The sequence below is a fragment of the Macaca nemestrina genome, chromosome 1, assembly GCF_043159975.1.
Source record: "Macaca nemestrina isolate mMacNem1 chromosome 1, mMacNem.hap1, whole genome shotgun sequence".
NCBI classification, from domain to species: domain Eukaryota; kingdom Metazoa; phylum Chordata; class Mammalia; order Primates; family Cercopithecidae; genus Macaca; species Macaca nemestrina.
This window is the reverse complement of record NC_092125.1, coordinates 32,483,124-32,502,726: the sequence shown is the minus strand read 5'-3', so window position 1 is coordinate 32,502,726 and position 19,603 is coordinate 32,483,124. Positions and strand designations below refer to the sequence as shown.

At 36.6% G+C, this 19,603-nt stretch overlaps 1 protein-coding gene across 13 annotated transcripts in view; it reads right to left on the bottom strand.

The window, feature by feature from the left end:
* Nucleotides 1–19,603, bottom strand: part of LOC105484451 (RAB GTPase activating protein 1 like) — a 796,528-nt gene that overhangs the window by 303,298 nt on the left and 473,627 nt on the right. For all 13 annotated transcript variants that reach the window (XR_011607830.1, XM_071069699.1, XM_071069690.1 and 10 more), the window contains 2 exons: nt 13,821–13,895; nt 735–860 (listed from right to left, as the gene is read on the bottom strand). Coding sequence is in view for 12 of the 13 variants with exons in the window: in XM_071069699.1 (XP_070925800.1) it covers nt 735–860; nt 13,821–13,895 (201 nt within the window). In the remaining variant the exon portion in view is untranslated. The remainder of the gene's footprint in view (nt 1–734; nt 861–13,820; nt 13,896–19,603) is intronic.

Below are 19,603 nucleotides of genomic sequence, written 5' to 3'. Positions count from 1 at the left end.
TCACATTTCTCTTGGATTCCCAACACCCCTTTTAGACAAAGTCACATAAACATGCCACATAGACCCATTATAAATTTAAGATTATCAACTTTGGGTGGAACTCCAAAGTTAGTTAAAAATTCCTTTTGTCAGCTCTGGTCAATCACTTTGCCTGTGGTCACAATCTTTTTTACTATGTAATATTTGGTATATATAAAAGGATGTATGTTTCTCACACACATTTGTAAATAAGTATTATAAAGCACAACAACAACATTGAAATTAGGAATTATATTTAAAAAATTTTAAATATATCCCTACAGTATTTCAGATATGTTTTATTGTCTTATGAATATCTTTCCAGCTTTTCCAAGTGTTCTATGTAGACCCAAATAAGGAAGTGGTGCTAATTAGTATGGAGAAAGCTCTTAGGTATTTCAATTTTTACTCTGTAAATATCTTCATTCCTCTACAAACAATACTTGGCAATCTCTCAACGATTAAACTCATTAGATTCTCACTTCAAAGTATGTTTAATTTGAACATTTAAAATGCGAGATATTTTTAAAATAGTAAAATGGCTAAATAAACATTATGATAGACCAATGTAGATGCTGGTCTGAAACTAAATCCATTTACATTTTCTATAATATTCCATTAAACTTCTATAATTCATTATTGCTTACCAACTCTATTAGGCTTTTTCTATGACTCAACAAATCCCTGAGTGATAAAAATTCCTAATTTTTATTTACCTGCATTAGTCTCTCCAACTGGTAGAATTTGCAATGAAGATCTTCAAAGTTGTTTTTGTAGAGGTCTCTCAAACCATAGTCGTACATGATTTTCACCAAAACACAGAATGCTTGTTCCTCTGGCATCTACAGAAAAACATATACATATACAACATAAATAAGTGGCATTTTGCCAGAATGTCAGAGAAGTTCCCTCATGTTATTAGTCCTCTGCATAAGTAGCTGAAGTCCTGGAGCGAATGAAGTCCTTCAGAGCCAGTCTTTGGCAGAATGACATGACCTCCTTACTTGAGATGAATTATCCTCTTTTGTTAATTTTAATCACGTTGTCATTCATTCATTAGGCCATCTTTAAAAATAGGCAATACACTCATGATTAAAAAAACCAAAGCACACTTTGGGAGGCCAAGGCAGGTGGATCACTTAAACCCAGGAGCTCCAAACCAGCCTGACTAACATGGCAAAACCCTGTCTTTACAAAAAATAAAAAAATCAGCCAGGTGTGGCAACATGAGCGTGTAGTTCTAGCTACTTGGGAGAATGAGGTGGGATGATCGCTTGAGCCTGGGAGGCGGAGGTTGCAGTGAGTGAAATCACATCACTGCATTACAGCATGGGCGACAGAGTGAGACCCTGTCTCAAAAAAAAAAAAAAGAAATCAAAACAATGTAAAAGGATCTAAAGGTAAAAGTCTCACTCCTCCCTATCATTATACATACACTAATCCCTGGTACCTACATCCCTCAACCTCTTTTGCATAACCTCATATCTACTCTTAATAATTTCTCCTGTATTCTGCCACTGATTATCTATGCAAATAAAATCATTACTTTTCTAATTTTATTTTGTTCCATCCTACATAAAAGATAATATTCTATATACATTGTTATACATCTTGATATTTTTAACAATATAAGTTGGAAATCTTTCTATCTCAGTATACAACGCGTTGTCTCTTTTCTTAAAAGCAATTACACAGTATTCCATTATATAGAATATATAGTACTATAGTTCATTTAACCAGTTTCCTATTGATACTTGAGATGTTCCTAATTTTTTAATCATAAAAAGCTTCAACAAACTTTGTATATGCATCATTTTGTACATATGCAAAAATGGGATGGGGTAGAGCACATTTCCAAAAAGGGGAATGCTGGGTGAAAAAATAAATGCATTTTAAATTTTGGTAAAGAGTGTGAGGCTCTCTTCCCTGAGTTTTCTTGATGCTGGTACTTTCTGTAAAATACAGTTTCAGGGAAATGGTCAGTAAACTCTAACATATTAGTTTTCTAAGAGGTATTTTTATCTGAATAGGGAATAAAGTCTGAAGTCAAAGGAACAAACCTCTAAACAGTGGTATCGACAGGTGAAAGAATATGGAAAAGGACATATCTAATATTCTAGAAATTACACCAAACATACAGAAAAAGTTGTACTTACTCAACGTCCCAGGATGTAACTATTATATAAACATCTACTTTAAATATAACTTCCTTGAATATTTACATTTGGTTGATTATGGTATTTCACACATTTGTCAGACTAACTTCATACTTCAGTAACTGAATCAGGTAGAGTTCCATTTATCCACTTAGAAATGCAGTTGTTTATTTAAAAGTTTATACAAATCAGCCACTTCTATTTTCCAATTATAAACCATAAAACACCCAAATTTGTTAAATAACATCTCCAAAAGTTAAATAAATACACTACAGTGTTTTCATTTTGATTCTTTAAACATTTGCTTATTTTCTTTTTATCTATGAGTTGTTTGAGACCTTTTCAAAATTTCTGGCCACTGACCTCAGCTATTCAACTTAGCAACTATTTTTCAGCTTCCATTTGGTTATTTAGGACACAATTACATTGTATTCTTTACTCCTTTGTCATCAAAACCTCAAGTGACACTAACTTGAACATATATGGCCAAGAATACTTCTCTTAACAAGTTGTAAGCCTCCTCATCTTCCTCTCAGATCTCTACTCAAATGTCTATACAAAACAGCTGCATGTAAAATAACTGTATCCAGGCTCACGCCTGTAATCCCAGCACTTTGGGAGGCCAAGGCAGGTGGATCACCTGAGGTCAGGGGTTCGAGACCAGCCTGGCCAACATGAGGAAACCCCTCTCTACAAAAAATGCAAAATTGCTGGGCATGGTGGTGCGTACGTGTAATCCCGGGTACTGGGGAAGCTGAGGCAGAAGAATTGCTTGAATCCGGGAGGTAGAGGTTGTAGTGAGCTGAGATCGCACCACTGCACTCCAGCCTGGAGTTTTGAGACTCTGCTCAAAAGAGGAAAAAAGAAAAAAAGATAACTATAGCCAGTCCTAGAGACACTAATTCACTTAGGTCTTTCTCTTTCTAAGTAAATGACAATTAGTTGAATGTCTTACCATCTGGTATCTTATAAAGGGAATATGTTTTTATTTATTTGAATGTGGTAAAATCATTAGGGCAAATAAAAGGTTTATGTGCCTTTTGGCATTCATACATATAGTCACGGAACAGACGAGGTGCAGGCACTGTTCTAGGCTTTAGGGATACAGAGATAAAGGTATAGTGTCTCCCTAGGGGAAGAGTAAACAGGCAACTCAGCTTGAGTTTCACAAGGATGCAGAAGTCCTGGACTAGGGAATGTTGGGTGTTGGAAGTAAACGTAAACATCAGAGACAATTTTGGAGGAGGCAGAGCTAGATGGCCAAATAGCAATCATCCTTCAGCAATCATCCTCCCTCAAGAACACCAAATTGAACAACTATCCATGCAAGAAACACCTTCATAAAAAACAAAAATTCAGGTGACTGATCACAGTACCTGGCTTTAACATGATATCAAGGAAAAAGGCACTGAAGAGGGTAGAAAAAACAGTCTTACATTGTCTACACCACACCTATCCTATACCCCCAGCATGTGTAGAGAAAGAATCCATGCACTTGGGAAAAGGAGAGTGCAGGGACTTTGCATTGGTACTCAGTGCTGCCCTGTCACAGCAGAACACAACACAGGGCAGAATTTAGCAGGCACCCAAGAAGGAAGAATTTAGACTGGCCCCGGTCAGAGGGGAAGCCCCCTGGCAGACTAAAGTGCCCTGGTGTCCTGAACAAATTGAAAAGCAGTCTAGGCCACAAGTATTACAATCTTTTGGCAAGTCTTGCTGCTGTGCTTGGCTTGAAGCCAGTGAACTTGGGGTACATACGATCCAGTGAAACACCAACTGGGGTAGCCAAGGGATCAAATAGAAACAACAACAAAAAAGCAAGCGTGGCTATACATACACCCCTTCCCCAACTCCAGGCAGGGCAGCTTGAGAGATACCCCTTTTCTGCTTATGGAAAAGAAAGGAAAGAGTAAAGAGGACTTTGTCTTGCAACTTGAGTACCAGTTCAGCCACAGTAACATGAAGCAGAGTCCTGAATCCCCTGAGTCCAGACCCTAGCTCCTGAACAGGATTTCTAGATCCATCCTGGGCCAGAAGGAAGCCTGCTACCCTGAATGTAAAGACCCTGGGGCCTTGAATAAACACCAGCAGTAACCAGGCAGTCGTCACTAGGTACCATGCTGGCTTCAGGTGTGACCAAGTGCAGTCGCAGCCATAGTAGCCAGTCCCAGCTGTGGTGGCTAGTGCTTGTGTCACCCTGCTCCTCAACGCCAGGAAGCCCAGCATGAGGAGAAAAAAACTCCATTTATTTGGGGGAAAGTGAGAGAAGAGAAAAAGAGATTCTAGGAATGATGGAATTCTCTCAGATCTTACCCAAACCCACCAAGGCTCAATCTTTGTGAGTCTGCAAAAATTGCAGCATTATTTGGCTTGGCTCATCCCCTAATGCAGATATGACTTCAGTGACTAAAGACTTAGATCACAACACTTAATTCCCTTTAGAAAGCCTTCTCAAGAAGGATGGGTATAAATAAGTCCAGACTATGAAGATTAAATACCTAACTTTTCAATGCCCAAATATCGATGAACATCCACAAGCATCAAGAATACCCAGGAAAACATGACCTCATCAAACGAACTAAACAAGGTACCAGGGACCAATCCTGCAGTGAGAGATATGTGACATTTAAGAGAATTCAGAATAGCAACTTTGAGGAAGCTCAATGACTTCAAGACAACACAGAGAAAAAAATTCAGAATCCTATCAGATAAAGTTAACAAAGAGACCAAAATAATAAAAAATAATTAAGCAGAAATTCTGAAGCTAAAAAATTCAACTGACAAACTTAAAAATATATCAGAGTCTCTGAACAGCAGATGATCAAGCAGAAGAATTAGTGAGCTTGAAGACAGGCTATCTGAAAATATATAGAGAAAAAACAACAACAAAAAGAATAAAAAGACATTAGGCATGCCTGCAAGATCTAGAAAATAGCTTCAAAAGGGCAAATCTATGAATTACTGACCATAAAGAGGAGGTAGGAGAAGAGATCAGAGTAGAATACTAGAAAATAAATGGACTGGAGTTGAAAAGTGATGCATAACAGTAGAGCTGCAGCACACCATTATATACCATTTTTATCATACAGATAAAACAGACAATGTAAATAATTTCAAGAGCACAGACAACAATAAAAAGTGCTAACATACTAAGAAGTGATGAATTTTGAGTACTTATTACTTTTGTTTTTAACATGAGTTATTTAACTGTAAATTTTTATCATTTAATTTTTAACAATGGCTGTGCTTAACAACTGGTTCACAGAATTCCTGAGAATTTAACAATTGGCCCTCAAAGGTTGGTATGATCTGGCTGTACATAGCACTGATATGACCATGATAAAGAGTTAGGAGTGTATTCTAAGTGCAGTGGGAAATCAGTGAAGAGTTTACAGCAGCGGATCTGATTTTTATTTTTAGTAAGGTCACGCAGCTGCTACCAATTCCTCATTAGTTCTCAATACTGAGGGACAACTACATTTTGGTTTAGTGAGAATCTATCACTTTTCTTTTGTATAAAGGTATAATCTACAAGAATCTATATTCAATCATTCCCCTCAAAGTTTTGCCCAGAAACAGATCATGAATATACAAAAGGCATTGCAGGGGAAAAACATGATTTTGGAATTATACCAATAGATGTTAACTTCAGGTAAGGTTTTAATTACTTGCTGGGTGATCTTGAGCAGGTAACCTCTTTTAATGCCTAAGATTTTTTACTTCTAAAAAATTAGAAATAATAATACCTATGTCATAGGGATACTACAAGTATTAAATGAAATATATTTAAGAGACATATGCATATTGTTGGCAATCACTAAATGTAAATTTCTCTTCTCTTTCCTTCCTTAAAGACAGAGACTCTGTCTTATACATCGACAATTACCAAAGTGCTTTATACAAGGATATTCAAAAGAATAAACAGATGCATAGGTAAAATTTTTACTCTAAGATCTTTCTGTCAAAACGATTTGCTGGAATTTAAGTTCTTAACATGAAGTAGCAAAAATGTGCTGCTTTTCATACAAATGACAGCATTTCTTGTGTATCAGTAGGAAGAACATCCCCCTCCTCCTCCCCATGCTTTTTATGACTCAAATAGTGACAAGCTGCACTTTCAAGGTTCTCCACATAGTTTTGTATACAAGCTCAGAGGGGATAACTGGGTTGGGGTATACTCTATAGCACAGCTCTGCCTTTAAAATATTACTGATCTTTTAAAACTGATCATAAGTGGCACTTTGTTATTTCTCTTTAACCTCAGGAGACTCTTGCTTTCTCTGAATCCCAAAACTTTGTTGTATACCATTATAGTTATTTGTGCGCTTCTAACCTCTAAACACTACTGTAATGTTGTACTCCCCACTCCACAACTCTTAGCATAAAACCTTCAATAAATATCAAGTGTTAAATATTTCTTTAAGATAAACTAGCTAAATTCTGAATACATCTGCCTTTTTAATGAAGTCATGCCACACAAGTAAGGCAATCTGTTGGTAACTGCCAACAAAAATGTAGAAGGAAAGTATTGGTGTGAAGGCTAGAAGCAAGGGGCAGCCAAATGGTACTATATTCGAACTTGATTTCTTATAATTCTATTCCAAATGCTAATTATGAAAAGCCTTTATCTATATTTTGTATTGACTATTCAGCTTATCCCTCAATCGGCATAAAGAAAATCAACCGAGATGTGAGATGCAATGCTAGGTTGTACTATCAAACTTCACCTTAGTACATGCAGTTCCTCCACTAGGTAGTATGGTGGTACCTACCTACTTAAAAAAAAAGCACTAAAATGACTATTTAACTTATTACAATGATTAATGCTTCATAGAATAAGTTAATCCAATTTATCCAATTTATGCAATTCGTCTAAAGTTACAATAAAAATAAATAATTGAACAACACATCTTTATATAAAATATTAAGATGTTGGAATATGGTGGGTCTCTAAGACTGAATGTCCATTTTTGCTGTGTACAGAAACTTTATTAACAGTGTTATTTCATTAAGGAAAAGAGGGGATAAACATTAAAATATTATAATTTAAGATATCAAAGTATCATCCATGGCTTTATGAAATACAAAACAAAATACCTGCCTCACATGCATAATTGAGAATTGAGTGATGTAATCACTGTTTGGTAATAAATGTTGATAATCATCTGACACTTGTACTAATTGTGATGACCACTGAATGGAGACTATCTCCAAGCCCTCACTACTACTCTCCACAATAAACTATAAAACAAAGCAGTGCTAAGTATTTCAAGTCTTTAAGATGCACCTGAAATCATTTACATCAAGGTATTTTTTGAAGTAAAATTATATTTTGATAATTTAAAGGGATTCCCATAGTTAGTGTAAAACTAAATTTCCTACTTCACATGATGTGTTTCACATCTTTTTGGAATGATCTACCTTTCTCTATGAAGAAGATGAACACTCTACTAATATTCCAAATTTTCTTCAACAATAATGAATGGGTCCAGCATGGTGGCTCATGCCTGTAGTCCCAGCACTTTGGGTGGCTGTGTGTGATCACTTGAGGTCAGGAGTTTGAGACCAGACTGGCCCACATGGTGAAACATCATCTCTACTAAAAATACAAAAATTAGCCGAGCATGATGGCATGTGCCTGTAATCCCAGCTACTTGGGAGGCTGAAGCAGGAGAATTCCTTGAACTCAGGGGAAGAGGCTACAGTGAGCCAACATCTCACCACTGTACTCCTGCCTGGGTCATAGAGCGAGACTATGTCTCAAAAAAAAAAAAAAAGAAAGAAAGAAAAAAGAAAAAAAGATGAATGCTAGTGACTATTTTGAAACTCAAGGTTATTTATCATGTCTTCATTTTTTGTTTACATATTAAAAAGCAAATAGAATGAAAACTTCTAGCCATTTGTCTATTTTCCCTTTAAATCAAATAGCTTAATACATTTAAACTGAATGTAAATTTATAAGCCATAAAATTCTATCATTGTATGATATATTAGATTCCTATGTGTAATTCATTCAAATTAGTTGGACCGGGGACCAAAAGAAAATTGGCTGGGCAAATAATTATTAATTTAAAAGCAAATAATTATTAATTTAAAAAATAACAGCAAAAAAATAAAAAAATTTAAAAAAAAATTTTAAAAATAAAAATAAATAAGAAATAACAGCAACAGTTACCATTATTAGACATATTCACCCATAACCCCATTTGACCCTCGCAAAAATCCTGCAAGGTAGGCATTATTTTTACATTTTAAGTGTAATACTAGTGAAGTTCAAAGAAGTTAAATGACTTGCCAGTAACTAACTATAGGTCTATAAAGTAAAGCCTGGTTTTAATCTCATAACTGCACTATTTTTGTGCTAGGTACAAAATATGTAAGACTCTTTATGCTCATCCTAAGGTACTCAATACTCATAATAAGCCTAGAAGAATGATAACAAGAAACTAAAGCTCAGTTGAAGACACTTGCCCAAAGTCATGTAACCAACCACAATCCAGATTCACAGTTGTACTTTCCAGTATCCCTTGAAAGAGTTCAGCTTCAAAAGGCAGAGAGACATAAGATAGTAGTTAAATATTTTTTAAATAGGTAAAATGTTTGTGTATATTAGGACACAGGGAGATGTTGGAAAATGGCTCAAAAGCACTTGATAAGAATTAACTCGGAATAGAAAAATGAATGCTTCCTTCTCTTGAACTAGAAAGAAAAGTGATTTGGAAGTATAGGACTCATTTTTTAAATACTCTAAAACCTTGTAGTAAGTATATCACTCAAGATGATGTGATGTATCTGTTCAGCACCCTATCGTCCCATCATCTAATATCAAAACCCCTCTTCCTATAGGAAGACCATTCTGTTGTTTAGGAGGGGCTGATGGGGTTCACCGATCTGGACTAAAGACCTGGGCTGTGACAATTAGAATGCCCTACCCAACCAGGCCAAAGTCCAACAGGAAGAAAAACAGAGGGAGGTGTTGTTGTTGTTGTGTGTCATTTTAAATAAATGCAGGAGCTATAGTAAGACAGTCCCTTTTAAACAAGGTAGCAAAAAATGTCCCTTTCAAATGAAGTTGTCCAGATCATATGAATCCAGGCCAGCCAACAGTCATTTTGCCCACTTTTTTGTCTACTAACATAATTAAGACAAAAAAATTCAAGAAAAGCAGAGATACAAACAGATTATTGATGACAAAATGTGAACTCTGGAGTCAATCATGTGAAAAATCATCTCTGACCCTAGATTTCCCAGTTATATGAGTCAATTCTGTCACATGCAGCAGAAAGAGTCTTGAATAATATAATGCCACAAATGCTTAACTTATATATATATATACACACATACATATGATAGAGACTTCAAAATGAAGCCTTTATCTTGTCACCTTGGACTCTGGAATCTGTAATAGGTAATTCTGCTTTTTATTTACATCCATTGGTTAAATCTTATCCCAAACCTGTCTTTTTGGTGAGAAATATTTTTAAATTTATAATTTTTAAATTTATTTTACTCTGAAATACAACAAACAGAAAAATGCATAAAAGTTAAATGTATACTTTAAGGATGCATGTAACCACTATCTAGGTTAAGAAAGAGAACACTGTCAATAGCTCTGAAAATCCCTGTGTCTCTTTTCAGTTATGGTTCCCAGTTTCTCCCTAAAGAAATCACTTTCCTAACTTTAACAGTTATCACTTCATTGGTGTTCTTTATAGTTTTTTCCATCTATGTAGCATCCTAACAATAGAATTTAGTTTTGGCTGTTACTGAACTTTATGCAAAATGGAATCATACCAAATGTAATGTTGTACTTTGCTTTTTTTAAACTAAATCTTATGTTTATATGATTCATTTGTATGAACCAATGTAGTGTAAAATATTCATTTCCATTGCTGTATGGCATTCATACTCTAAGAATACCATAATTTAGCCATCTTACTAATTACAATTCTAATATTGAACATTTTAGTAGTGGACATTTGAATTGCTTCAGTGTTTTGACTGTTATAAACACTATTAGGATAAAAGTAATACAAGTATTTTAATGTACAAGTGCATAAATTTGACTAAGGTATGTCTAGGAGTAAAACTTCTGGGTGTGCATATCTTTATTAGATAAAGCCAAACCAGTTTCCAAAGGAATTGTGCCTAGTCATAATTTTTTTTAAAAAAATTCAATAGTTTTAAACATGCTAGATTATTCAAACATAATCCTTCCTGAGTTGGAAAGCTTCTATAAATGCCAATATTAGTATACATACAGTAATTTAACCTTAAAAAAGAACATAATCTTCTGAATGTCTAAAAAGGTACATGTTCAATCAAAAAATTTAAAACTACTAACAATAAATATGGTAGAAAATATATTGGGTTACAAATTATCTAAGATATTTTCTATAATTTTTAGAGTAAGTGAAATATAATCAGATCATAATTTATTATGACTAAGAGATAAAGATTAATATTATTATTATGAAATTACAAATTATTATTGTATATTTGATTACAAATGCAGTTGAACATTGTAATGGTTGCAGGCAATCTGTACTATAACATTCTCCAACTGTAAATGACAAATCTCTTATAATTTCATAAATGGATGTATAAGAGTCTACTGTGATAAACATTTAATTCTCATTGCCTAAACTACTACATGTTACAAAGCTATTGTCAAAGCATCTAGAAATTTCCAAGTACAAGAAGAGGCTAATTAATTCTTTGAAAAAAATCCTAAAAATTCAAAACTGTTTTTGAACATACTTTCATTTTTGGTCTTACTTTCTTCTCAAGCAATGAATGTGAAATATAAATGACTATGGGTGAGGAAAGGACAGCAACCCAAAAAGAAGCAGGCTCTGACAGTGATTAATATGGAGCTTCCAAAGATGTCTGGCAGCAAAAAGAAGCAATAGCTTATGTAACTGATAACAAATTAGTCAGTAAGACCCTAATAATGTATCTCTCTGGAACCTGAGATAGTGTGTTTGATGAATTGTTTAAACCAGTCCGTATTCTTCCATTTGTTTAAACCAGGGAGACAAAAATATAGTAAAAAATAAATTACAGTTAACTTCTGTTATTCAAATTGGTTGAATGGATGGGTTGGTTAGTTAATGGAATACACTAATTAACAGAATCATCAGACATACTGCCAATTAAAAATTAGAAAATGACATGTTTTTCATTAACAGAATGCTGAATATTAGTTCATCTTTCCCTTAAGGATTCTAAAAGGATTTCTATATTTCAAGTTACTTTTATAAAAGCCATGAAAACACTGAATAATTCTATTAATGTAGAAAGTGTGAGATACTAGACTGAATTTCTGTCCCTCTTGTAACATACACTGGAAACTATCTTGTTGCATTTCACTAAGGCTGACTCACCACGTGGCCCTTATAATAGGAGAGTACATAATGTAGAAAAAAATTCTAGGTATTTGAGCTCTCTAGTTATTTGAATCTCTCTCTCTCTTTGGGGGCGGGGGTGGGGAGGGTGTTGCCAAATAATTATGAACTTACAATTAACCCAAATTCCTGTAAAATCCAAAACAGATTTCTCAGAGAGATATTCTTCTCACTGAACGTTAATGAATATATTATAATATGTTAAACAGGGCTACAGGTAAAAAATGCTAAACTACGGTATGTTCAAAGATTACTTTGTGGCCGGGCGTGGTGGCTTACGCCTGTAATCCCAGCACTTTGGGAGGCTGAGGTGGGAGGATCATGAGGTCAGAAGATCAAGACCAGCCTGGCTAACATGGTAAAACCCGTCTCTACTGGGGAAAAAAAAAAAAAAAAAAACTTAAATTAGTTGGGCATGGTGATGCACGCGCCTGTAGTCCCAGCTACTCGTGAGGCTGAGGCAGGAGAATGGCGTGAACCCGGGAGGCGGAGCTTGCAGTGAGCTGAGATGGCGCCACTGCACTCCAGCCTGGGCCACAGAGTGAGACTCCGTCTCAAAAAAAAAAAAAAAAAAAAGAACTCATCAACTCCTAAACTTTTTCCTTCATTCAATCTCCATAAATATATTTTCTATCTCAACTCAAAATACAACGTTCATCCAGTCACCAAAGCCAGGAAACTAGATATGTCACCTTTGACTGCTCCTTTGCCAGATCATCCACAAACCTAACAATTTTGCTCCCTGAATGTTTCTTAATTCTGCTTTTCTCTGGGCTCTCAACATCTCTCATTTAAATTGACATTTTCTTTTCCTTTTTATTACTATTATTTTTTGAGACACAGTCTCCTTCTGTTGCCCAAGCTGGACTGCAGTGGTGCAATCAAGACTCATTGCAGCCTTGACCTCCCAGGCTCAAGTGATCCTCCCACTTTAGCCTCCCAGGTAGCTCAACACCACAACGGGTGCTTACCACGACTATGGGTGCTCACCACCATGCCCAGATACCTTTTGTGTGTGTGTGGTAGAGATGGTGTCTCATTATATTGCCTAGGCTGGTTTCAAATTCCTGGGTTCAAGTGATCCTCCTGCCTCAACCTCCCAAAATTGTGGGATTACAGGTGTGAGCCACTATGCCTGGCCATATTGATATTTTCTACCTGGTCTCTCTGCTGCTGTCTGTTTCCCTTAATTCTGCCCTTTACACAGGTATTAAAAGAATTTATCTAAAATGATCATATGACTGTATTATTCCCTTGCTCCCAAGTGATCAATGGTTCCTCATTAGCTCTAGAATAAAGTCGGCATTTTTGACATATTACAAAGTCTTCACAATTTCCCATCTTACCATTTTTACGTCATACCACTCCCAGTGTACAACTGCTACAGTAAACTGTAATTTCATATTGTTCCCTTTGTACACTGTGCCCTATCATATTTCTATACATTTTCTCATACTGTGATTTTTGTCAATAATTCTTTCCCCTTCCCTTTCCCCTCTCACCTTCTCCAATCTCATTTATGTCTTGACAAAGCCGCCACCTCCTCCAGAAAGTCTTTTCTGAAAGTTCTGGCAGAGCTTGGTTGGGTAATTCTCTTCTCTATTCTCTTAACCTGTGTATCACTTTCCCTTAGCATACTGTAAGTTATTTAATGAGTATGTATTATTTTTGTCATCAGAAAAATAAAGACACATAAAAGAGAATGAAAATTATAAGTGCATGCCTACATTATCTGTGCCCCATCTTGGACTATGAAGCCTTTGAGAACACAAATTATAAATGATTCATCTTTATAACCCCACTTCATAGCCCAGTACCTGACAATTGATGCTCAATAAATGATCTGTCAAATGAAGGTAACTGACAGGAAAGAGGATATATAAAAATACATCACAGAAATGATAAAGGACTTCCTTGTCACAGTACAGTGGGTCTTAATGGTCCAGGTCCTGATATTTGGGCAGTTACACCGACTTCTTTAATTCCAGAGAATTCTAGTTAAAAATAACTCCAAATAAGCAATTTATCCTTTTCTAGACAACAAAACTAATTCCATTGAGAAACTGTCCTATTTTTGACATAATATTTCTTATTTTATCACCTAATGTACATTTTTAAAAAGATATGCCATATGTAATCTCCATCAGGTAAATGGGAAATAAGAAGGAAGAATAAAGGCAGTAGAAAGTACAATAAACTTGGCAGCACTGTGCTATTTATCACATGGACCGTTACTTACATGCAGCAGTAATACAGCAGCAAGAAAAGACTGCCCTTGACAGTATCCAATGTCTTCATCATACACAGAGTAGGCCTAGAGAAAAGATGAAAAGAAAGAAATATCATAAATAGTCACAAATTTTAACTTAAATGTTAGCTCATACCAGGCTCCTGCTTGTTCCTGTCCCTGGGCTATCCACCACAATTCCACTGGTCTTTCAAACTTAAATGTGTGTATCACTAGCACAGTGAGATCCCGAAAGAGGCTATGTATTTCCTAAAGCAGCTCTATGTCCCTTTATCCCAGGTTCATCTTTAAAATTTTGAAATAAAGAGATGCTCAGAGGACCTAAGTTAATTTTAAAAGATCCATTATGGTTTTAGGTCAGCTGTATGAGACCACAGGAGGCAGAGGCAAAAGGTGAGAGAGAGTAAGAAGATTCTAAGGTTGAAGTGTGAGTTCAAATGCACTAAAGGGGGAAATCTTGATATTGCTGAGACTGTAGTGCAGATTTGCTATTCTGACAACCCCATGCCAAAACAAAACAAAACAAAAACCCTTTAGAACCTCCAAAATTTCTCAAAGACCTTTTAAACTATCCTGCCATTTTTCATGAAGGCTGAAGAGTAAAAATGTTTCCTCCAATCTATACCACTGGGGCAAACCAGAAATATTTAGCATTGCCCCGTGCTTTTTGCAAAATGGCTAAGGGCTTCATGCTACATATATACCTGCTATTTCAGGTGCTTTGGCTATTCCACAGCTTTAACGTCATCTGGAATACAGCCAAAGAGGCCAATTTATAAGAAATACAGCATTCCTTGGGAAGTAGCTATCATATCATTCAACTTAACATTCCCTCTTAGTTTTCAGAGGAAAGGAAATAAGGCTGTATGCTTAGTGTATACTAATTAGTACTACAAACATCTAGGATTCTCTAATGCAAAAAAAAAAAAAAAAAAAGACATGTTAGTTTTTGAGAGGCTGAATCAGTTACAGTAGGTAGAGTGTGCAGATCAAAGGGTAAAGAATAGGAGTTAGAAAGCTTTTTCTGCAAAAGTTCGGAAAGTAAATATTGTAGACTTTGAGGAACACTTATAGTACTGGTTGCTTTTTTTTTTCTTAAGGGATAGGACTTTTTTTTTTAAACAACTTTTTAAAATGTAAAACCATTCCTACATTGGGGCAGTACAAAAATAGGCTGCATGGTCCAGTCACTGAACCCTGAATTAGAATTTTAAAATTTAGATGTTGTGATATGTATGTGTGTGTATATATTTTTTTTATATATATATATAAATATGTATATATATTTTATACACACACACACACATATATATTTATATATATATATTTTTTTGAGACTGAGTTTTGTCTCCCAGGTTGTAGTGCAACAGCATGATCTCGGCTCACTGAAACCTCTGCCTCCCAGGTTCAAGTGATTTTCCTGCCTCAGCCTCCTGAGTAGCTGCAATTACAAGGGCCCACCACCACACCCAGCTAATTTTCATATTTTTAGTAGAGACAGGGTTTCACCATCTTGGCCAGGCTGGTCTTGAACTCCTGACCTCAGGTGTTCCTCTCACCTCAGCCTCCCAAGGTGCTGGGATTACAGGCATAATCCACCATGCCCAGCCTGCCAAATATATTTTTAAAAGACTCTCAAAGAGTCCAGGATGTGTATCTCATCCCATGTATTCCATCTATGTGTTGTACTTCATTTTAGTGAGGAGATTTCCATTTAATTTGCCTTATAGAATGTATTTTTATTTTGTCAGTATAAAAATTGTCTCTGTCTAGGACAAGGCTTATCAAAGATAACTAGGAAGGCTTCACTTATGGAGGGTAAGTGTAGTATTCCCCATATGCCAAAGTTGTCAGAGCACAGTCTGGAACTCCCTTTTACTCAAAAATATAAACTGTATTGATGTACAGCTGATATTCAGTGAAAGGCACACATTTTAATTGTACAGTTCCTTGAGCTGGGGCATTTATGTCGCCCTGCCATTATAAATATTTCCATCACTCCAGAATGTTCCCCCATGCCTCTCTTTAGTCAAACACCTCCACTCCAGGCAACCACAGATCTGAATTTTATCATATTAGTTTTGCATTTTTAAAATGCATTTTTAAAAATTTCATATAAATGGAATCCTACAATACTGTACTCATATAATATGTATGCTTTTTTGTCTAGCTACTTTTACTCAGCATAACGTTCCTGAGATTCTTTCATGTTGTGTGCGTCGGCAGTTCACTCCTTTTCATTGGTGAGTAGCATGAATATATACTGTATGAATATACCACGATCTGTTTATTCATTCCTCTGTTTCCAGCTTTCGGCTAGTATGAATGGGGCTGTAAATATATACATGGCATTTGTGGATACAGATTTTCATTTTCCTTGAATAAATACCTAGGAATGGAGGTTCCAACTTCAAATGTTAAGGGTAAGTTTATCTTTATAAGAAATTGCCAAATTGTTTCCCAAAGTGGTTATACAATTATTACACCCCTAGCAGCAACATATGAGAGTACCCTTTGCTTCACTTCCTTGTCAATACTTGATACTGTCAGTCTTCTTCCTTTTAATTAATTCCTGTAGTTTTGACTTTCATTTCCCTGGTAGCTAATGATACAGAAAATGTTTCCACGTACCTTTAGACAATTGATACATATTCTTTTCTGATTGTTCAATTTCCTGCACAATTATGCGTTGTTGGTTTTTGTTTTTTGGTTTTTTTGGAGGCAGGGTCTGACTCTGACACCCAGGCTGGAGTGCAGTGGCATGATCACCACAACCTCCGCCTGCCAGGCTCAAGCGATCGACCCACCTCAGCCTCCTGAGTAGCTAGGACTATAGGCTGCCCCACCACACTCAGCTAAGTTTTTTTCTATATTTAGTAGAGACGGGGTTTTGCCATGTTGCCCAGGTCTGGAGCTCCTGGGCTCAAGTGATCCAACCACCTCAGCCTTCCAAAGGGCTGGGATTACAGCCTGCCCAATTGTTTGAGTTGTTCATCTCATTATTTTTGATTCATAGGAGTTCTTCATTCTGTATATGTTCTGTATACAACTCTGTCTGAGTCCATTCTGGATGCTATAACCAGAATACCACAGACTAGGTAGCTTATAAACAAAAGAAGTTTATTTCTCATAGTTTTGGAGGCTACAAAATCCAAGATCAAGGCACCAACCAATTCAGTCTGATGAGGGTCAGTTTCCTGGTTCACAGAAATGTTGCCTTTTCATTGTCTCCTTACGTGGTGGAAGGAGCAAACAAGCTCCTTCCGGCCTCTTTTATTAAGGCATTAATCCCATTCCTGAGGGTTCCGCCCTCATGATGCAATCACCTACCAAAGGCTCCATCTTTTTTTTTTTTTTTTTTTTTTTTTGAGAAGGAGGAAGGAGTCTCACTGTGTCGCCAGGCTGGAGTGCAGTGGCACGATCTCGGCTCACTGCAACCTCCACCTCCCAGGTTCAAGTGATTATCCTGCCTCAGCCTCCCAGGTAGCTGGGACTATAGGCGAGTGCCACCACGCCCAGCTAATTTTTTGTATTTTTAGTAGAGACAGGGTTTCACCATGTTGGCCAGGATGGTCTCGATCTCTTGATGGCGTGATGCGCCCACCTCGGCCTCCCAAAGTGCTGGGATTACAGGCGTGAGCCACCATGCCCGGCGGCTCCATCTCTTAATAGTATCACTTTGGCGGTTAGGATTTCAACATACGAATTTTGAGGTGACACAAACAATGGGACCATTGCCAAGTCCACTGTCAGATATACATATTATGAATATGTTTTCCCAGTCTATGGCTTGCATTTTCATTTTCTTAATGCTGTCTTTCAAAGAGCAGGTTTCAATTTTGACAAAGTTCAATTTAATAGTTTTTGTCTTTTATGGTTCATATTTGTGTTTGTACATGCCCTGTTTTTATGTCACGAATATTTTTTCCTATGTTTTCTTTAGAAGTTTTTTTTGTTTTGGCGTTTACATTTAGGTCTGTAATCCACTTTGAAATAAGAAGTTTTAAAAACCGGGTAAGTCTATGTTCTACAACTTAGATCTTTTGCAAAACAGTTTATTCTAGATTCCTTGCATTTCCATATACATTTAAGAAATAATTTATTGTCTTCCTAGGAATGCCTACCATGATTTTGACTGGGATTGTGTTGAATCTATAAGTAAATTTGGAGAATGATATCTTCACAATATAGAGTCTAACAGTCATGAACCTGATAAATCTATCTCCATTTATTATTTCTTAGGATTTTCTACATGCATAACCATGTTGTTTGTGAATGTTAGTTTTACTTCCTCTGGCCATATGCCTTCTTTTCTTGCCCTACTGCACGGACTCCAGTACTATATTACAGTGCATTCCAATACAATGATGAATATAAGTGCTGAAAGAGGAAGGACATCTTTGTCTTCTTCCAGATGCTAGGAGTCAAACATTGTCTTTCACCATGAAGTATAATATCAGCTATAGATTTTCCATAGATATCCTTCATTAGGTTTAGAAGTTTCTCTCTATTCTTACTTTGCTGAGCATGTTTTATCTTCTGTGGGTACTGAATTTATAAAATGCCTTTCATGCATCTATTGCAACTGAGAGACAGGACTAGCTGGATTTCCTAGGCTGACTAAGAATCCCAAAGTCTAGCTGGGAAGGTGACTGCATCCACCTTTAAACACGGGGCTTGCAACTGAGCTCATATCCACACGCCCGACCAATCAGGTAGTAAAGAGAGCTCACTAAAATGCTAATTAGGCAAAAACAGGAGGTAAAGAAATAGCCAATCATCAATCGCCTGAGAGCACAGCGGGAGGGACAATGATCAGGATATAAACCCAAGCATTCGGGCAGGCAGTGGAAACCCCCTTGGGGTCCCCTCCCATTTTATGAGAGCTCTGTTTTCACTCTATTAAATCTTGCAACTGCACACTCTTCTGGTTCGTGTTTGTAATGGCTCAAGCTGAACTTTCGCTCCCTGTCCACCACTGCAGTTTGCCACAGCTGCACACCGGCTGCTGACTTCCATCCCCCCCCCGATCTGGCAGGGTGTCCACTATGCTCCTGATCCAGTGAGGCTGTGCCCATTGCCACTCCCAATTGGGCTAGAGGCTTACCATTGTTCCTGTGCAGCCTAAGTGCCCAAGGTTCATCCTAATCAAGCTGTATTTAATAGAGCTATAACACTCACCACATGGCCCAAGATTCCATTTCTTGGAATCTGTGAGGCCAAGAACCCCAGGTCAGAGAACCAGAGGCTTGCCGCCATCTTGGAAGCAGCCTGCCACCATCTTGGGAACTCTAAGAACAAAGACCCCCAGTAACACAATGATCATATTACTTTCTCCTTTATTCTGTTAATGTGGTAAAATACATCGATTTTCAAATGCTGGACCAACCTTGTATAACTGGGTCAAGAGTTATTATCCTTTATATTACTGGATTAAGTTTGTTACTCTTTTTCTTTTGTTTTGTTTTGTGGGGATTTTTGGAGAATATTTTATGAGGAATATTGGTCTGTAACTTTTTCGGTAATGCCTGACACATTTTGGTATAGGGTTATGCTGGCCTTATAAAACAAGTGTGTCAGTGTTCTCTCTCACTCTGCTTCTGAAAGAGTTTTGTGTAAGACTGGTATTAATTCTTCTTTAACCATCTGGGCCTAGAGTTTTCTCCTTGGAAAGGTTTTTATTATGAATTAAATTTCTTTAATGGAAATAGAGCTATCCAAATTTTCATATTTTTTTGTTTCAATTTAAATAATTTGTGTTTTTCAAAAAATGT